Raw genomic sequence first — 20,678 nt, 5'->3', positions numbered from 1 at the left:
CATAACTAATTAAATATAACCTGCACATAGACAAGTAGTGAAAAGGTGTTCCTTTGTAATTAAAATATTCTGGATGAGATACTGAGGCAACTGATATGAAGTCCTCAGCCTCCACACAAGCAGCCTAGTCGTGAAGCTACTTCACGAGGAAACTGTTTGCTTACACCCTGATAGAGAATTAAACAAAAATATTATTTCTTAGCAAGGAAGGGTTAACATTTATTTCAGCACAGGGCTGAAACACTGCATCTGTGAGATAGAGGTTGAAGTAAGCCTGTGAAGTAAGGGTCATCTATGAGCCAAATTGCTCTCCTCTGCACAGCATCAAGAATTTAAGTTTTAGGTGCACACCCCAAATGTGTAATCATTATTCTAAAGATGGGAAGATTTGGGATTTATATAGGATTAGTAGCATTGTGGGTATGAAGCAGATTTTTGAGTAGAAAAGAATGCCTAGTTTTTTTTTTTTTTTTTTTTTTTTTTTTTTTTAAGAGGAGGAAGCTATTGATGTGTTTGTGCCAAGAAAGATCAGAGGTAAATATCAGTCCAAGGAGAGATGGTTCATCCTGTCTGGTGATGTGTACTGAGGATGAGGGCAGGGGAGCTGAGATCCATTTGTGAGAGAAAAAGCAGGACTGTTTTGGCAGCATTGAAGATGCCTTGCTCCACTGAAGAATGGTAAGGAGATCAGTATTTAAGGCACTGGTTGCATATGATCTTGATGTAAAGGATGTCTAGAAACTACATCCCATTCTGAGCTATTTTATTCTATTCTTTGGTGAGAAAAATTTTAGACTCTTTGCATATTTAAAAAAAAAGTGTCACTGTGTCAGTTTTCAGCAGATGTAAACTATGGGTAATAAGAAATAAATTTCGAAATATGAATTTCAAAACAAAATGCCTATTGAAGCTATATAATAATTTAAAATTAGCATTTTTCAAAAAGTTAAAATGGGCATGAGCTATTTGACTGGTACAGGAATGAGATCATTTCAGATAAGGTAAGAAATTAATTGGGTTTTCCTGTCGTTTCTGATCAAAATGACTTGAGATGAAATGTTCATATAATTTTGTTAACTATATCAGTTTAAGAATGCAAATAAAAAAAAGTTAAAAATACACAACTAAAAGGTAAGCATTGTTTATGGTCTTTATTTTTCTTTGTCTACATAAATTTACTTGATAAATTATTTTGAAGTTAACATTATATCAGGAAATGTAGCCACTACATATAATGCTCTTATTTTTAAATGTACCAAAACTTCAATGTTTATTACACACACACAAAAATTGTACAATCAGAGGGATAGGAGGAATGAGAAGACAATTTTCAAAATAACACAAAAACAGTGTTTAACAAGCCAATTTTATTTAAGATTGAAATGATGTCAGAAGCCTACAAATATCAGAAAATGAACTTGATACAACATACCTAGTGTATCATGACAACGACAACAGGTATACATGTTTACAAGGCTACATCACACCACTGACATTATGGAACATTTAGTGGCACCTCCAAAATGTAAGTGCGGATGCAAAGCTTGAAATATCTAGTTCAATAGCAGTATGTGGAACTTGACAAGAGATTCGAGTATCCAAACTACAATGCCAACATTTCTAATCTCAACAAAGCCCCTTGTAACTAACAAACACACCATAAAATATTTTAGAATTTTTTTACAAGATTTTTAACACAAATAGTTTCACTGAAATACAAACATCACATGCAGAACCAAGATAAAAAGGACTGCATTGAAATTTTGTAAAAATGACTAATTCATGTGTGCAATGGTGCAAGTCGGAAGCTGTGACTGGTAATATACTAGTTATAGGTAGATGATGTGGCAAGTTTACTACACCTGTTGTTGCATCTTCGTAAAAATTGACCCAGGAAACTGTGGCATGCATGAAGTTTGAGCTTGTTGTAGCTCATTTTAATTAATGTTATAATGCTGGTCACAGCAGAATTTGTTTTACTGCTCTTTCTTCTTCCCCAAAGGAATCTTTGATTTCACCCTAAAATCAAAACATACAAAGCTGTTATTCTACATTTTACATAAATCTATCAAATTATGTTTAGTGTTGAAAGTTTATTTTTCACTTGGTTAGAGTATAATAAATTTAGTTTAATCCTTTATCCAAGTGTGTGCAAACAAAGTTTGCACCAGAAAGTATCTTCAGGACTGGGGTAAGGTGGTAGGTACAACACAGCTACATGGTGTTGTACCACCTTACCCCAGTCCTGAAGATACTTTCAGGCACAAACTTTGTTTGCTCACACTTGGATAAAGGATTAAACTAAATTTATATGTTTAGTGTATAGTGATAATGAACAAAATGGTAATGCTTATAAAATTTCAGTAGATGCAGCCCAGTGTATAAGCAGTGTTAAATAAGACATCTGCAAGGATGTTCACAGGAGATAACTTGGGAAGTCATAGCAGGTAATTAACATCTTTGTACTCTTCCAAATGTATGGAGACAGCACAAATGTCACATTCTGAAAGATCTTTTAACAAGGACATAGAACGAAATGCACTCAATCTGTATTAAGTAGTCTTGGAATGACTACGTCAATATACACAAGGAAAATTTAACTCCAGTTCATTATGGAAAAATGCTGTCGAATTGACATCAGGACAGCAGCTTAAAAGCTGACATTTCTATCTGCACATGTTTTAATAAAGGGTGTGTAATCTTATGAGCCAACTAAAAGGAACCAAGTTTGAGAGAGAAATCTCCTGGTATGTTAGCAACATTATCTCGCATTCAATTTAAAAGCACACCCACAAACAACACATGACAAGTGATACTTCATGGTCGTCTATTTAAGATAGATAACAGAAGAAGACAGCAAATATGCAGCAGTAGATAAGATCAGCTTATATGGTATTTCACATTAAGGATCAGACTCCCGAAAAACAATTCTATCCACTGTCAAATTCCTGATATGCATCTTCAAGGGCAGTTGTTCCAGGATCCTTTGATCCTGGAACCTTTGCTATGTGAAAAGTTTAACATCATTACTTCCTGTCCACCAGGACTGATAATCAGGTCTTATAATTTACATCAGTCCACTGAATTTTATTCAGTTATCTTTTTGCAAATGTTTTTAGTTTTTTCTTTGCACTTATATCTTTCTAGCACTTCAAATCTGACATTTGTGTGTTATAAGGATGATCTAAGAATTTTTTCTCTCAGGGTTACACATTCAGCATTCATTATGTAGAAATGATGGAGAACAAACATGTTAAAGCAATTACTTAAAAATAAGAGACTATGCTCAACAATTACATCACTTTTAAAGGGATTGAAATTGCCTGAAACCAATGATATATGACAGGAGATATTTATTGTGCAAAGTATAAAATATCCACTCAGTGTAACAATTTCAATGAAATTACTCACTATAATAACTCCCAAATAACTTTGCACTAATGCAATATGGTGATTTGGTCAAGTTAATGGAAATTCACTACAACAGACCTTCCATTAAACATTTTTCTTTGCTTCTTAAAAGTCTATATAGTGAGTCAATTCTATTTAAAAAAAAAAAATTGAGTTAAAATAATGTGATACTAGCAGTAAAATAAACTTTAGGTGGTGAAAATGTCACTGATCTGGGTATTTGGCAGATTTCAGACTGAGTGTATAGAAGAATACACTCAGACTGAATGTAACTAGAATATGAAGACTAAGACAAGTGTGTGTGTGTGTGTGTGTGTGTGTGTGTGTGTGTGTGTGTGTGTGTGTGTGTGTGTGTGTGTTAGGAAAGGTCCATCTGCAAGGCAGCAGAAACAATCTTTCCCTGGGCAGAAAAGGAAAGGTGGAATTCTTTTCCACCTTCCCTTTTCCTAGTGTAGAGGACGGATTGAGCTCCATGTGTTGCACATACCCAATTGACAACTTTTAGCAAAACAACACTCATTAGACGAACAATCTCTTTTGCGTCTGCTACCTAGATTCAGCAGTTATTTTTTCAAATTTATTCTTTCATTTACAAAGGTTTTTTTTTTTTTTTTTTAAGTTTGTAGCTTGTAGAGAATATTTCCATATGCACACCACTTGTAATCACTCCTACCCTATTTATTCTTCAAACTATGGACACATTTATAAATCGATGCATCTTTAATACTTACCATATGCTACTGCTCTTCTTCCCATGGGATTAAATTGGTATTCAGCTGGTTAATTTCCTGCTTTGTAGTTCAGTACAACTTTTTTTTGAATGAAAAAACATTATATATTTAGGCACTTCCCAGCCACAGCACGATCAGTTAAGTGAAGGCAGATCACTCATGTCTTGAAATCTGACACTATAACACTCTTTGACAATGAGTTACTTCTCTCAAAGTTGCCTCACAAAAGCTCAAATTCAGCTTCATTCTTCTCATGAGATCTCACTGTTATCCAATCTCCAGATATAATGAAGCTCATGCACGATCACTTGTTTAACACCCATTAAGGTTGATTTGGCAATGTATTTCATCTTCAATAACTGATCCATTAAGCCTGTAATACAGTCCTTGTTATTTGACTACAAGGCAACCTTACCTCGCACCATCTATAGCTTCTATTCTAAATGGACTCAAAATAATATAATATCATTATTGTCTATATGATCTAGCTGAACAACTTTCAGATCTCTATTCACATCTATTGCTTTACTTAAGTACATGTAAAGGTTCTGTGCAAGTCCAAACCAGATGAACAGTCTTTTCACCATGATAATCACCATTTGTAACATTACTAGCTGCATAACTTAATCACTTATGCATGGATGCTCAACCATTCCTCCCATCATGATCTCTATTGGGTCTCATACTAATAATTTCTCCAGACTCCTGATACTCAATATAAGTGCAGGCTGTTATGCTTATAAATCCATTCATCCTTCAAACTCATTTTACGCATCTAAAAACTTGCAAACCTTCCTTCTACAGCTACATTCTAATTTGCCACCATAGCCTTCTTAATCTAGTACTATCATATCTTGGTAAGAGATTAACCATTTTCACTTTCTCATTCTTCATTCACTTCTAGTAAATCCTTGCACCTCCTTTTTGTTATACCTATGAGAACTACCACTTTTGTTTTCCTACTGCCTTCATTACTTTGAATTTAGCACCTGGAAAACTAAGTACATGTTCATTAATAACATGTTTTATAATAAAATTGCTATACTATCTAACATTTTTAACACTGACTTTTTTCTAATTCCATATCTACCTAATAATGCTATAGTCTTCAGATTTTGAAGATTTTCAATATCCCTAGTTTCAATACTAGCAAATTTGTACTTTTTCTACTGTATTTTAGCACCGTTTTATAATATTACCTTAATATTAACAATACTTTTACATATCAGGATAAAAAAACAAAAACACAAACAAGTTCTCATAGGAGCATTAAACATTTAGAACTTTGAACCCAAAATTCAGTAGAAACAATCTGGTTTATGTTGATTGGATTTTAACGGTATATATACGAATACAGATTGATAAGAAAATTTTTGCATAAAAAAATTTCTGCATAAAAGAGCTGAAATGAACATCTCCAATTTTGATACCATGTTTACTGTCCCGTTCCTTTATAATGTGATCCATATAGAAAACTATTTATTAACTTAAAATGCTAATATTTCGCTGGTATTATATCCAGTCTTCAGAGCATACAAATAAAGTTCGTTAGAGTAGCAAGACAACCGCAATACGGTTTAACAGTGGGACTAGTATGAGTAATTGTAGCGTGCAATACAAAGACTAAAGTCCTAATTAGGCACCATCTAAGTTTAAAAACAACAACATTAATTTGTTCTGAGGATGATTGTTTCCCAAATCTTTGGTAGATTTATACAGGCATTTGTTGAGGTTTGGAGTATGTTTCAAGGCTTCTGGTTGATTCCAGGAACAACCTCTCTCTGACTTATAAAAGCTTCTGTGCAGTACTTTTTTTTTTTCCCCCAATTGATCCTGTGTGCAGGGGTATCCAAAGCATGGTCTGCCAGACCTGACTTGCCATAGCGAAAGTGCCGGATATATTTTTTGTGTTCACCGAATTGTTCATTGAAAACAATTTCTCCCTGATATTTCAGCTATTAATTCACAGGCAGGTTATTTTACATGGAAAGGGAAAATATACAAACAATTAGATGGGACAGCTATGGGATCCTCCCCCGACAGTTTGCTGGCGAAACTGGTAGGCTCTAATGTAGTTTTGTTTTTCGTAAATAGTCAGTAATTAATAAATAAGTTTGTATTTGAATCTAAGTTAAAGCTCATTCGAGAAGTTGAGTGATTCTAACCTGCTAAATTTAGATACACAGCAGGAAGATTCTGAAGAAAATTTAATCACTGACAAGCCCAAAGAGGTTTCACAGAAACAATTTGAAAATATTTTTCATACAATTGAAGTTTTTAAGCAGCAATGCTTAGAAAGTGACCCTGGTGAAGAGAGAACCATTAAAATTTGCAGAAGAGGAAATAGGGCCATACCGTCAGTTGTATGGAAAAAGAAACAGAATGCCCACCAAACTACGTTAGCTCAATTCTTTGTTAAGAAGTAGAATAATAAATTTATATTCTGAATATGTTTTATTGTCTTTCAGCTTCATGGTTTTCCTTTAACTAGGCCCTGAGACATACCCAATTCTTTTATAAAAAAAATAAGGGTCAAAAAAGAAACATGAGGAACAAATTATACATTTCCCCATAGGTTATTATATTCGGTTTAGTGCGTTTTCGATTAATGTATATACATTGTGATGAATAATAACAGATCTGTTTCACTTAGTTGTGGATCACAAAATGTTTTTTTGAAAGAGAATTATTATAAAAAAAAATTGGTGAAATTTATTGAATTAACTTACTTTCCAACAACATCTCCAATCTGCTTATGGATAAGATCTAGATAGTGGTCAATCTGAGTCTAGGAATAATAAAAAAAAATATATATGGTTATGATATTAACAAAACAGTGCCAATTAACTCAATATATTATGCAATGGACAAAAAAGAATTACCAATGAGAAATTCAGAAGGTATGCTACATAAAATTTTTATATGTAAACAGCACAAGATACTTCAATTGCAGTTTTGACAACAGCTACTAAAAAACCTTTTCCTCTATATTTTTCTTTTGTTCCCAAATGCATTCTATTGTACAGGATAATTTAGTAATGATGTAATGTTTTTCATGCCATACTAACTTGACATCAATATTTTTAATGTTACCCATCAAGGTAGATAAGATTCTCTGGGTCTTTCGTTCCCCAGAACAGACAAAATCAGCCCATGAACATGCACATCTACAGACATAGGACACACTGGGATATTCACTTTAAACAGGGAAAACTGCATTGCACTGGATTTATTTAGTAGTACAACATCTGCATAAAAGAGCCGAAATGAACATCTCCAATTTTGATACCACGTTTACTGTCCCGTTCCTTTATAATGTGATCCATATAGATTAACAGTGAAGGTAACATGCATTGTTGTCTTAGCTGATTTAACATCAAACCATCTTCCTGTATTTCCTTCAATGTTTAACTGCCAACTTACAATTCATGTATACAGATTACATATTGCTCAATATGATGTCCTATTTACACCACATAGCTACAGTATTTTAAATAGCATTTCTCCTGGCACCTTGTCATATGCCTTTTCCAGATCTACAAAACTGACAGATCTTTGTTATAATCCAACGATTTCTCAACTATTTGTCTTAAACCAAAACCTCTCCATTTAGGCTGAACCCAGCTTGTACTCCCATACCAATGATTGAAACCCCCTACATTTCAAGAAACTCGTTAATAAATTCCATCCGATCTTTTGTGTGTGTGTGCAAGCATGCACAAGGCGTATTAAGTATTAAAAATGGGCAGATTTTTCTAAGCTTCTCTTCCAGAGTTTAGTTTTTTTTTTTTTTTTTTTTAAGTGTACTTGTATAAATATTGCCAGGAACACTCAGAAAAGAAATTCCTCTGCAACAATTCTCACTGTTTGATTTCCCTTTATAGATGGGAGCTCTACTCATCATCTGGAATTCCACTCTGAATTATTATGCAATATAACCATTGTAAAACTTGTATACCTCCATATCTGAGCATTTTTAGTCAAAAATCTATCTAGCTGCCTATTCCCATTTTAAGGTTATTCAGTTGCTTTTTCTACCTCAAATTAACACAACTACCAACCTCTGATTGTATTCCTCTTGAATGTTTTCCCTACCACTGTGCTGTTACTGAATGTTTCATTAGCAATCTTTCAAAGTAATTACTTTAGACACCTAGAATAGTTATCTTCAGTTTTCACATCTTTATTATCCGATTCCTATTAGTAACATTTCTAAGCTAAAATAGTCTCCAGAATATTTTGCTACCTTCTGGATATTTATTTTTTCCCCCATCAAATTCCTGATATTTACCCTAAGAGGTGTACAAGATATGATAGTACTACATGAAAAATTTACATCATTACTAACTTTCTATCTACAATTTTCCTCTAAATCAATCTATTACCTGTCAAGGCACTTTTTACCATATCAATCCACCCATATCTTGGTCATCCTCTGGGTCTTTTCCTGCCAACCTGGCAGAGAACACTTGTTTTGGCTAATCTTTCCTTGCCCATTCTGTTTAAGTGACATACCACCTGAGATTAGCTCTGCTAACAATGTTAAGTTCTTTCCTAATATCCTCGTTTTTAATATCATATTGCCTGTTCAAGCCCCCCCCCCCCTAATCTTTCTCAGGACTCTCATATCTGTGGTCTAGTCTTTGGTCAAGTGTTTTACTTCAAACTCAGATCCATAAGCTAAAACTGGTTTGAATACTGTCTTGTATACAGCTAATTTAGTGTTTTGACTAAATTCTCTCTTATGCCATATAAATTTATTCAGTTAACTTACTACCATACCAGCTTAGCTGATTCTTTTGTCTATTTCCATATTTAATTTACGATCTTCACTAAAAATCATGCTTAAGTAGCTGAAATGTTCTACTTGTTCTATAGGATCTCCATTCACAATGCAGTTCATATTTTCAATGCTTATGCCTATTTTCATTGTCTGTTTTGTTATTGATGACCTTCGTACCTTATCTATTACAACAATTATCCAATTTAGTCAGGGAATCTTGCAGACTTGTAGCAGATTTATTTAGAAGTATAACATAATCTGAATAAAGCAAAGAGCTGATATTAACATCTCCAATTTTGATATCAGATTTAATACCACTTTCCTTCATAATGTGATCCATAAAGATAATGAATAACAGAGGGAATAATGTACATCCTTGTCTCACACCAGATTTAACATTAAACCATCTTCCTGTACTTCAATTCTAACTATTAACTTGCAACTAAAAAAAAAAGTATTGTTGATATATAATGTCTCACTGACTACAACTGTAGCATTTTAAATAGCTTCTCTCTTGGCACCTTGTCATATGCCTTTTCCAGATCTACAAAACTTGAATATTAAATACAGATCTTTGTTATATTCCCATGATTTCTCAACTATTTGTTGTAAATGAAAATCTGATCCTGACAGTCTCTATTTGGCCTGAATCCAGCTTGTTCTTCACCAAGCTTCTCTTCCACAATCCTTCAACCATTTCTCAAGTATACTGGCATAAATCTTACCAGGAATACTCAGTAGAGAAATACCTCTGTAATTCTTACATTCAGGTTTATTTCCCTTTTTATACAGGTGTTTCAAAAAGAATGTCCCAATTTGAAAATTGTATAATATATCTTGAAGTTGTCCATGCAGCAGGTGGAGGGCACATTGAGCATTTGTAATTGTGGTGAGTGAAACTTTAGGCTTTACTTCATACTTGGTAACTTATTTTGTAACTGTACACATTTTCATTATTAAATATAATTATTTGAAATCGGGTCATTCTTTTTGAAACACCCTGTATATGGGTACTATGAGAGCTATACGCTAATCATCTGGAATTCGTCACTTGTCCATGAGCTCCGAGGTATGCAGTGCAGCCATTGTAAGACTTTTATACCTCCATACTCGAGCATTTCTGGTAGAATATCATCTACTCCAGCACTGCCTTTCCACATTTCAAGCCTTTGATGGCTTTTTCTACTTCAAGTATGGATATGTATTCATGATTGCATACCTGGTCAGTTTTTTTTTTTTTTTTTTTTTTTTTAATCACTGTGCTGTCATCACTGCTAGTTTCATTTAGCAATTTTCCAAAGTAATTACTCCATACTTCAAGGATATCTTTTTCTCTTCAGTTTTCATATCACTTTTATCATCTCTAATTTCTTTTACAATCAATTTCTGAGCTTCAACAACCTGTAGAATATCTTGCCACCTTCTTGATATTTATTTTCTATGTTCTTACCACTATCTGCTATAAGTTTGCAAGAGTCCCTGACTAAATTGAATAACCATGGTATGAATAACTATTAAATAGTATGGTATGAAGGTCAGCATTAAAAAGACAAAGACAATGAAAATAGGTAGAATTGTCGAAAATGTCAATTATGTTGTGAACGGGGGAACCTGTGGAACAAGTAAAACATTTCAGCTACTTAGGCATGATTTTTACTGAAGATGGTAAATTAAATATGGAAATAGAAAACAGAATCAGTAAAGCTGGTATGGTAGGAAGTCAGTTGAATAAATTCATATGGAATAAGAGAGAAATTAGTCGGAACACTAAATTAGCTGTATACAAGTCAGTGTATACAGCTAATTAACGGATCTGAGAGCTGGGTCAGAAGTAAAACACTTGACCAAAGACTAGAGACTGCAGATATGAGAGTCCTGAGAAAGATTAGAGGCATGAATAGATGGCATCAATGGCAATATCATATTAAAAACGAGGATATTAGGAAAGAACTTGACATTGTCAACATCCAGGAATGCATTAGCAGAGCTAATCTCAGGTGGTATGGTCTCTTAAACAGAATGGGTGAGGAAAGATTAGCAAAACAAGTGTTCTCTGCCAGGTTGGCAGGAAAACGACCCAGAGGAAGACCAAGATATAGGTGGATTGATACAGTACAATGTGCCTTAGACAATAGAAATATTAGATCTGATAATGATAATATTGGAGTCTTGACAAGTAATAGACTGATTTGGAAGAAAATTGTAGATAGGAAGTTAGTAATGATGTAAATTTTCACGTAGTACTATCATATCCTGTACACCCCTTGAGGGTACATGTCAGGAATTTGATGATGTTTTTACCAAAGTTTTCTCATGACTTTTGTTTTAGTTAATTTTACACAGTGTTTAGCTTTTTTACATTTGTCTTTGTATTCTCTAAGATCGAAAGCTGACTTATTTGCCAGGAACTTTTGATAGGCTTTCTTCTTTTCCTTCACTGACTCTTTAACTGTATTTAAGGCTGTATTTAAGTTTTGTCGATTTGGAAAAGGCATATGACAAGGTGCCAAGAGAGAAGCTATTCAATACGCTGCAGTTATATGGTGTCAATGGGGCATTATATCAAGCAATACTTAGTCTTTATTTGAGTTGTGAGTCAGCAGTTAGAATTGAAGGAAGTACAGGAAGATGTTTTAATGTTAAATCTGGTGTGAGACAAGGATGTACATTATCCCCTCTGTTATTCATTATCTATATGGATCACATTATGAAGGAATGTGGTATTAAACCTGATATCAAACTTGGAGATGTTAATGTCAGCTCTTTGCTTTATGCGGATGATGTTATACTTCTAAATAAATCCGCTACAAGTCTGCAAGATTCTCTGACTAAATTGAATAGCTGTTGTAATAGATATGGTATGAAGGTCAGCAATAAAAAGACAAAGACAATGAAAATAGGCAGAATCATTGAAAATGTCAACTGTGTTGTGAATGGAGAACCTGTGGAACAAGTAAAACATTTCAGCTACTTAGGCACAATTTTTACTGAAGATGGTAAACTAAATATAGAAATAGACAACAGAATCAGCAAAGCTGGTATCGTGGGAAGTCAATTGAATAAATTCATATGGAATAAGAAAGAAATTAGTTGGAACACTAAATTAGCTGTATACAAGACTGTGTTCAAACCAATTTTAACTTATGGATCTGAGAGCTGGGTCAGAAGTAAAACACTTGACCAAAGACTAGAGACCGCAGATATGAGAGTCCTGAGAAAGATTAGAGGCGTGAACAGATGGAATCAATGGCAATATCATATTAAAAATGAGGATATTAGGAAAGAACTTGACATTGTCAGCATCCAGGAATGCATTAGCAGAGCTAATCTCAGATGGTATGGTCACTTAAATAGAATGGGAGAGGAAAGATTAGCAAAACAAGTGTTCTCTGCCAGGTTGGCAGGAAAACGACCCAGAGGAAGACCAAGATATAGGTGGATTGATAGGGTACAAAGTGCCTTAGACGATAGAAATATAAGATCTGATAATGTTGGAGTCTTGACAAGTAACAGACTGATTTGGAGGAAAATTGTAGATAGGAAGTTAGTAATGATGTAATTTTTTCATGTAGTACTGTCATATCCTGTACACCCCTTGAGGGTACATGGCAGGAATTTGATGATGATGATGACTCTTTAACTTCCTGTGTCCACCATGGAGTTCTGATTTTTCTATCCTTGCAGGCAACCTCACCACACGCCTCTCTGGCTAAATCAATCAACGTTTTCTTCAGAGCTTGTCACTGAATCTCCAAAGTTCGATTCCTGTTCTCAAATTCATTTTTTTCTTGAATAATGTTTGTATATTTCTACAGTTCACATCTGAGAGCTGCTCATCTTTTATTCGCTTTAAAACTTTCTTACATGTTCTTCTTTCCAATATGAAATTCAATTTTATCCTGCTCAAGACTAAATCATTTCCAATTTCAAATCCTCTATACACTAGTATCCTACACCAGGGAAAAAACATCACTATCAACAATAACAGTCAATGAGACTTTTCTTATTCCTTGCATCTTCTCTCCATGTGAATTTGTGCACTACTTTCATGTTGGAACATGGTGTTAGCAATAACCAGTCCATGTCCTGAGCAGAAATCCAACAGGTATTTGCCATTATCAGTTTGTTCTTTTCTCCAAATTTTCCCAAAATATTTTTGTATGTCTGACAACCATTTCCTACTCTATATTAGAGAGTCATTCACACTTTAGTTTTTATATGTTAATACTGAGAAACCAAGCTCTCACAAATATGATATTGAAAACTGTAACAAAAAATTTTCTGTGCTCTTGTGGAGAGATCTGGGTATTTGGAATGGACAAAAATCCAAAATTCCTAATATCCAGGTATATATCTAACAGAGGCTATCACAAGAAAGTATGGATTTGACATTAGGTCAGAGGCCCTGGTCGGTTCTCTGCATTCCTTGAGTTATTTCAGAGAATCATTTTTAGAGTACGATCCATTGACAAGATAACTAATTGTTCTTCTTGTAATGAAAATTCTCAACTCAATGTATTAACTGTGCCAAATGGATTTTGTATCCAGTCATAATTGTGTGGATTTAAAGAAGGAAAGTAAGTTGAAATCTTTTCTTTCAATACTGTTAAATGTATATAATGGAAATAATTCCCTCAACATTTTTATTATAGAGCAAAGGAAACATCTACTTATTTTTTCTGCTATGCAGTTTTTCCAAAGTGATACTTTTTTTCTTAAAAGCTAACGATTTGTCAGTGGATGTCAAGATATTTTCATTTTTCTCTTGGATACTTGTATTAATGCTATTTAAGTAATTAAAAATATTGGCTAAACATGCCATTTTAACAACAGCAAATATCATTTTGAAAACATTTTACAAAAGCATTTGTACCTACATTTTGAAAAAATGAAATTCATTCTTAAGTTCTAAAATTTGGAATAGCACTTTACCCCTGGATAACCATCTTATTTCAGTGTGCAAAAAGTAAATATTCGTACTTGGTTCCCTAGATTATGCAAACTTTTTTTTAAAAAGGCATGCTTTTAAAGGTCTTGACTTGATTTAATTTTTTTTGGTAAAGATGTCATGTGACATCTTTCACCAGCGGAACACTTATAACCAGTTCGCAGAACACCGGTTAAGAACCACTGCGCTAATGCCTCAAAAAAAATTCTTCCACTTCTACTTTAGTAGAATCTTCTGTGGGACCATAGGCACAAATAAGTCTCATTGTCTAGTTCCCCACATCACTCTACTTGAAATTGCTTGCCATTCAAGAAGATTAGCCTCGTATTTAGTGTTGAAATGGCTACTCCTTTTCCTTGATTGTCATTGCCTGAATATAACATTTTGTATTTATTGCTCAGAAAGATCTTGCCACTTTGCTTTTTTTTTTTTTTTTGTTTCAGTCATTCCTATTATATCGATCTGGTACTTATCCAATTCCTCAGCTAGTTCCATTTCGTTGCCATTCAGGATTCTTACGTTGATAGTACGATCTTTAACTCTGGTGATACTGAGTTGGTTCCAGTAGCTGACTTTTCACCTGTTTGCCCTGGTTCCCTGGCAAAAACAACAGGGTCCTTGTTTAACCAGGCGATGCCCCAACCAGCATGAAATTCTGTCATGTTGTACCATCATTTAATATTGTGGTTTAAGCCATTAAGAATACAATTTGATCGGCTAAATCCCAAATTGCCAGCCCATCCTCATTCGTTCAGTATCTGGGTATATACCTAACAGAGGCTATCACAAGAAGGTATGGATTTGACATTAGGTCAGAGGCCCTGGTCGGTTCTCTGCATTCCTTTAAAGGGTATATGGTCTCCTCTCAGTTATACAGTTTTGACCCTTAACATCCCTATTTTATTTGATTTTTTATATTCTTCCCAAAGTCTTCTAATGGTTTGTTTAGTAGTTTTATACAGTGCTTCACTTTCTTATATTTTTCTCTATTCTCTCAGCGCACAAGCTGACTTCCTTGCCAGGACTTGGATACTTTTCGTTGTCTCCTTAAACTTCCTGAGTCCACCATGGAGTTCTGATTTTTGTATCCTTACCAATAATGTAACCAGATGCCTCTGCCTGAATCAATGTTTTCTTCAGTTTCAGCTGAAAGCTGCTAGACTTGGATTTGATTTAAAGTTAATCCAACTTCGGCAACTTTCTGAGGTAACAAGTTTGAATTATATGTTTTTCAATTATCCCTACATCGCTCTTCCTTTATTAGATAATTTAAAATACACTATGTTTGTTAAAAAGCTTACAAACAAATGCAATAAATATATTTGTTCCATTGCACACATCTAAAACATAGAGTCATGGATAAAAATGAAATGGTAAGTTGATATCTAAAATACACAACAGCAATCTCTCAATTATTCAGTTTCATTAGGAACAGAAGATTGCAAAAGTTAGTATCTTATAAATACAATGAGTAGGCTAGAAAATCCATGTTTCTGCTCTAGAGACTAAATAATATCAATTGCTTCCCATCTCAACCTAAAACAAAAGCATGTTCACAAAACCTGTTTGCAGAAACAGCATTTTGGGTTGTTTTGCATTATGGCTGAAACAACTAAGGCTATGGAGGGAGGGAGGGAGGGAGAGAGAGAGAGAGAGCATATATTAAGACAGCACATTCTCTGGTCTGTTTGCCTGTTTTGTAGGATGAAAAACAGGAGTTTCCAGGAATAAAATTTTGCAATACTTGTACAAGACAGTGAAGGTGAACTAGTCTCATTAGTATTGCAAAATTTCACTCCTGGAAACTTCAGGCAAGCAGACTAGAGAATGTGCAGTCAATAACTTCAATTTGCTGACATGCAGATTCATTCAAGGACCAGTCAACTGTACCTGACATTAGAATTGGAAATAAACTCGCTCCTTACTTTATGCAGATGTTATACATCTGAATAAATCCAGCATGCTTTCATGACTTAATTGAATAGCTTCTATTTGGTATGAAGGTCAACAATAAAAAATGCAAATGGACAGAAATCTGAAAAATATTAACTGCATTCACAATAGAGAGCTTATAAAATGAGTAAAATACTTCAGCTATTGAAAAGCAACTTTGAGTGAAGATGAGAACTTAAATTTAGAAATAAATAATAAACCAAGTGAGCATGGTGAGGAGCCATTCGAATAAATTTATATGGAATGAGAAAAAACTAGCCAAATTTTTCTGACTGTATACGAGATCTTTATGCAAAATATTAATATTGTAATTTTATTACTTTATTTTCTTAGATTACTCATGTAATCATACATATGCTAACATAAACGTGTGATAGAAAGTTATATCCCTTCTTTTTATGCCATCCTAGATATTTAAACTTACAGCCTTGCATACTCTTCAAGTAAATATCTTTTGGTATTTGTTTTAAAATGATTGCAGATCTTTTATAAAAATTCTGGTTAATCCAAATTCTCTCCTATGCATAACATTTCTATCAGTCTTGCAGGAATAATTAAAAATTCTGCATAAATGAAAATTTTATCATTTGTTCCACAATTATTTACTGTTTATTCTTTTTTAAGAATAAAGTAGGTTCAGGTTAAACAGAGATGGTCAGGACTATGAAAATGTCAAGAAACCATGGGAATATATTTCAATATATAATCAATCCATATTTATTTTGTAAATCTGGAAAAAGGCATATGGTAAGGTGCCAACAGAAAACCAATTTAAAATACAATTTTATGGTAAATGAGACATTTAGCATAAAGTGGTTCATGATGTTTTATTTCTCTTATTATAATAATTACTGTTCATCTGACTGCACCGGGAAGCCAATTTGCAGATCTGATAATTAAAAAGGAACAGATAACCGAAGTACAATTACATAGTACCAGAAGTCAGTTGACATGGATACAAGGGTCAGTTAATTGAAAGGTTATTGTTTTGAAGGTCAGGTCTTTTGCAAGTTTGGCAAAGCTAGTAAAGTAGCATGCATTCTCAAATTTGAGATGAAAATAGGAGTGCCAAATTCACTGTCAATTACAAGTTTTATTTTTGTTTTTTTTTTTAAATGAAGTACCAATATATCAAGGACTAGAAACCAGAGTTCTATGAAAGAGCAAACATGCAGCATTCACTGTGTGTACATAACTAATCCAAGGTGGCAGTATATATATGGTCACTTTAATAGTGGGAAGAGGAAGTTAACAAAACTTATGTTCAATGTCAGGAATTCAGAATAAGATCAAGATTTAAGATTTGGCTAAACAAAATAGCATTTCTAAGGAAACTGAACAGCAAAGCCAAGTTGAATATTACCCTATACATCCCTTGAGAGACATATCAGGAAATGATTTTCTGATATGTGCTAGTAATGATGCAGATATTTTCAAGTATTATAAAATATGTGGTTATATGTGGTTAGAGAACCACAACAAGACTACTAAAAGGCAATGCATAATTTCAAATGTATGAGGAAGATACAAAGGATACATGTTAGAAAAAGAGTGTCTCAATCTACCCAAATAATATTTAGCCTGCTAAGATGATATTACTTTCAAATAATAACATAAGTAGATGGAATAAAAACTAATAAGATTATTCCAGGTCAGTGAAATAAATTTAGATATTTACAATTCTTACCTTGTGAGTCTCATAACATTTTGGCAGGGCAAACATCATGACAATACCTGAAATAAAAATTGAATTAGTGATGCAAAAATTCTAAGATATACATTCTTTAAAAATTAATGCAAATTGATCATTTAAAAACAAAATAAAATTTAAGATGAGAGATGAGTAATAACATTGCATGCATTTGCATGAATTCGAAAATCAATAATGAGATGTTCACAGATGAACACTAGATACCAAGCAAAAACTACTCCTCAGCTTCCAATGAGAACAGGAGGCAGTTAATTACAACCAGGAAAGTAAACAAAAATTAATAAACCTTCAGTACCAAAGCTTTTTTTTTTTTTTTTTTTTTTTTAAACTTTTAGAAATATGGGAGGGAGGGGGGATATGGCTACTCTTTTGAATTAAAAAAGAGTTTTAACAGACATGGGAGGCAAATAGAATGAAGGATGCCAGTTCAGTGGTAACACATGGAAGTACCTATAGATGACACTAGACAGATATATTTCTGAGTATATCATTTGTGTAATGCAAAGAGCTAATATCAACAAAAGAATTCTAATACATGGTTTAATGCCATTTTCTTTCATAACATGATCCATACAGATGATGAATTACAGTGGAGAGAACAGCCTTATCCTAACTTCTGTCTATTCATATTGCTGACTCACAGCTTAAATATAGGCCATCTACTGCTCTGTATGAAGTTCCACTTACACTACATAAGTTTTAAAAACCTTCTCTCGACACCTTATACCTTTTTCCAGATCCACAAAAACTTAAATATAAATCCTTGTTATATTCCCAAGATTTCTCCTCAGTGAAAATGTGATCCTGATAACCCCTATGTGGCCTGAATCCAGCCTGTTCAAAACTATTCTTCCAGAATTTTTCTCAGCCTCTTAAGTATGCTTTCGTGTAAATCTTACAAGGAATGCTTAGTAGAGAAATTTCTCTAATTCGCACAATTGTTTTATTTTTCACAGATGGTAGTAAACTCATCATCTGGAAATCAACTATTTGATCATTCTTTCTGTATGTAGTGTAGCTACTATAAAACTTATGTATTTCAGGAAGCAGGTATCAGATCAGATTTGGGAAATAACATTAAGGAAAGGAAGGAGTGGTGATAGCATTCTACACCAAACAAAGAAACTTCTTGATAGAATGACAATATCAAGTATAGTAATGCAGTTAAACTTCAAAAGGAGGAATTTTTCAAATCCAGCAAGGCAGCTAATAGAGAAAATGGATAAAAGTAGTCCTTGTTAGAGATCAAAAGCAGAGTAGGAAATGAATCCTACCAGGCATATAGAAATGTTTTGGCAAGATTTGGAGAAAAGAGCAAGGCTAATAATAATGGTAAGTACCTGCTGTATTTCTGCTTAGGAGATATACACTAGTCATTACTAATGCCATGTCCTAACAAATGTATGCATAAATTTATATGAAAAGATAGAGCAAATAAGAAAAGTTTCATCAACTATGTTATTGTTGATATTGATATCTTCATGCTGTTTCAGGATACAAGGATACAATTTGAAATCAATCACTTGTTTTAAATAGGATAAAAATGAATATCACACAGAAAAGAATATGTAAGAAAGGTTTAAAAATATTAAAATTGAGCAGTTTTATAGATGAACTGTAGACTCAAAAATTATTCAGGAAAAAAATTAAAGTTTGAAAACAAGAACAAAACCTTGGAGTCTCAGCAGCAAACTGAAGAAAACAGTGATTCAGCTATAGAAGAATGTGGTGAAGTTGAAGATGATATGCTAGATGTCTGGAATAATTACTCTGAAAGACAAATGAAAGAAGCAGTAACAGAACAGTAGTAAAAATTATTCAAAACAAACAAGAGTACATATCAATACTTGAGATAGAAAAAAACAAAACTATCAAAAGCCTGAAATACAGAATATTTGACAAGAAATGTTCAGATATGGATGCATAAAAGTTTTATGCACCCATAATTCAAAGAGCCTGGTCAGAAGGTCAAATTCCAAATGACAAGGGTAGAGCTCTCATAGTGTCCATCTCGGAAGAGAAGAATAAAGCTAAATCTCTGCTGAAATAGAACAAGCTGGCTCTATTTCAGCTGAACAAGCTGGGTTCAGCTGAAATAGAGCTTGTCAAGATTCGATTTTCGCTTTAAGACAAATAGTTGAGAAATATAATAATCTAATAATTTGTATATCTGGAAGGAAAAGGCTTGCAACAAGGCACTGAGAGAAACTTTTCAAAATGCTATAATTATATGACATAAATAGAACATACACAGACCAATGCAGGAAGATGGTTTGATATAAATAAGGTGTAACAAAAGGTGCACACTATCTTCCCACAGATCTTATTCATATGGATTGCATTATGAAAGAAAGTGGCATTAAACCTGATACTACAACAGGAGATATCAAATTTAGCTCTTTGCTTTATATAGATGTTGTACTGCCAAAACACATTTTGTGCAAGCCTCCAGGATTCTCTGAATTGAATAACTGCAATAACAAATTTGGCATAAAAATCAAAAACCATGTAAATAGGCAGGAGTATAGAAATTTTCAACTGCATTCTCAATGGGGTATCTACAGAAGTAGAATGTTTTAGCTATTTAGGTTTTTAATAAATATTAAAAATAAGCAATGCTGGTATGGTGGTAATCCATCTGAATAAATTTATATTGAATAAAATAAATTAACCAAAACACTAAACTATATACATCAAATACCTGACATGTACAGGATATGATAGTACTACATGAAAAATTTACATCATTACTAACTTCCTATCTACAATTTTCCTCCTAATCATTGTTACTTGTCAAGACCCCAACATTATCAGATCTTATATTTCTATTGTCTAAGGCACTTTGTACCATATCAATCCACCTATATCTTGGTCTTCCTCTGGGTCATTTTGCTGCCAACCTGGCAGAGAAAACACTTGTTTTGCTAATCATTCTTTGCCCATTCTGTTTAAGTGACCATAACACCTGAGATTAGCTCTGCTAACGTATTCCTAGATGCTGATAATGTCAAGTTCTTTCCTAATATCCTCGTTTTTAATATGATATTGCTATCGATGCCATTTGTTCACGCGACTACTCTTTCTCAGGACGCTCATATCTGCAGTCTCTAGTCTTTGGTCCAGTGTTTTACTTCTGACCCA

The 20,678-nt window shown here is 33.6% G+C and overlaps 1 protein-coding gene across 2 annotated transcripts in view; it reads right to left on the bottom strand.

Moving 5' to 3' along the window:
* Positions 1-1,132: 1,132 nt before the first annotated feature.
* The window catches only part of LOC150095106 (uncharacterized), a 191,729-nt gene continuing 172,183 nt past the window's right edge, over positions 1,133-20,678 (bottom strand). For both annotated transcript variants that reach the window (XM_090411533.1, XM_090411534.1), the window contains 3 exons: positions 17,514-17,560; positions 6,872-6,930; positions 1,133-2,019 (listed from right to left, as the gene is read on the bottom strand). In XM_090411533.1, the coding sequence (XP_090267659.1) occupies positions 1,977-2,019; positions 6,872-6,930; positions 17,514-17,560 (149 nt within the window). In that variant the 3' untranslated portion in view covers positions 1,133-1,976. The remainder of the gene's footprint in view (positions 2,020-6,871; positions 6,931-17,513; positions 17,561-20,678) is intronic.

The sequence above is a fragment of the Typopeltis vanoorti genome, chromosome 21 (genome assembly GCF_054136105.1).
Source record: "Typopeltis vanoorti isolate ZY-2024b chromosome 21, IOZ_Tvanoo_1.0, whole genome shotgun sequence".
NCBI lineage: Eukaryota > Metazoa > Arthropoda > Arachnida > Uropygi > Thelyphonidae > Typopeltis > Typopeltis vanoorti.
This window is presented reverse-complemented; position numbering and strand designations above follow the sequence as displayed.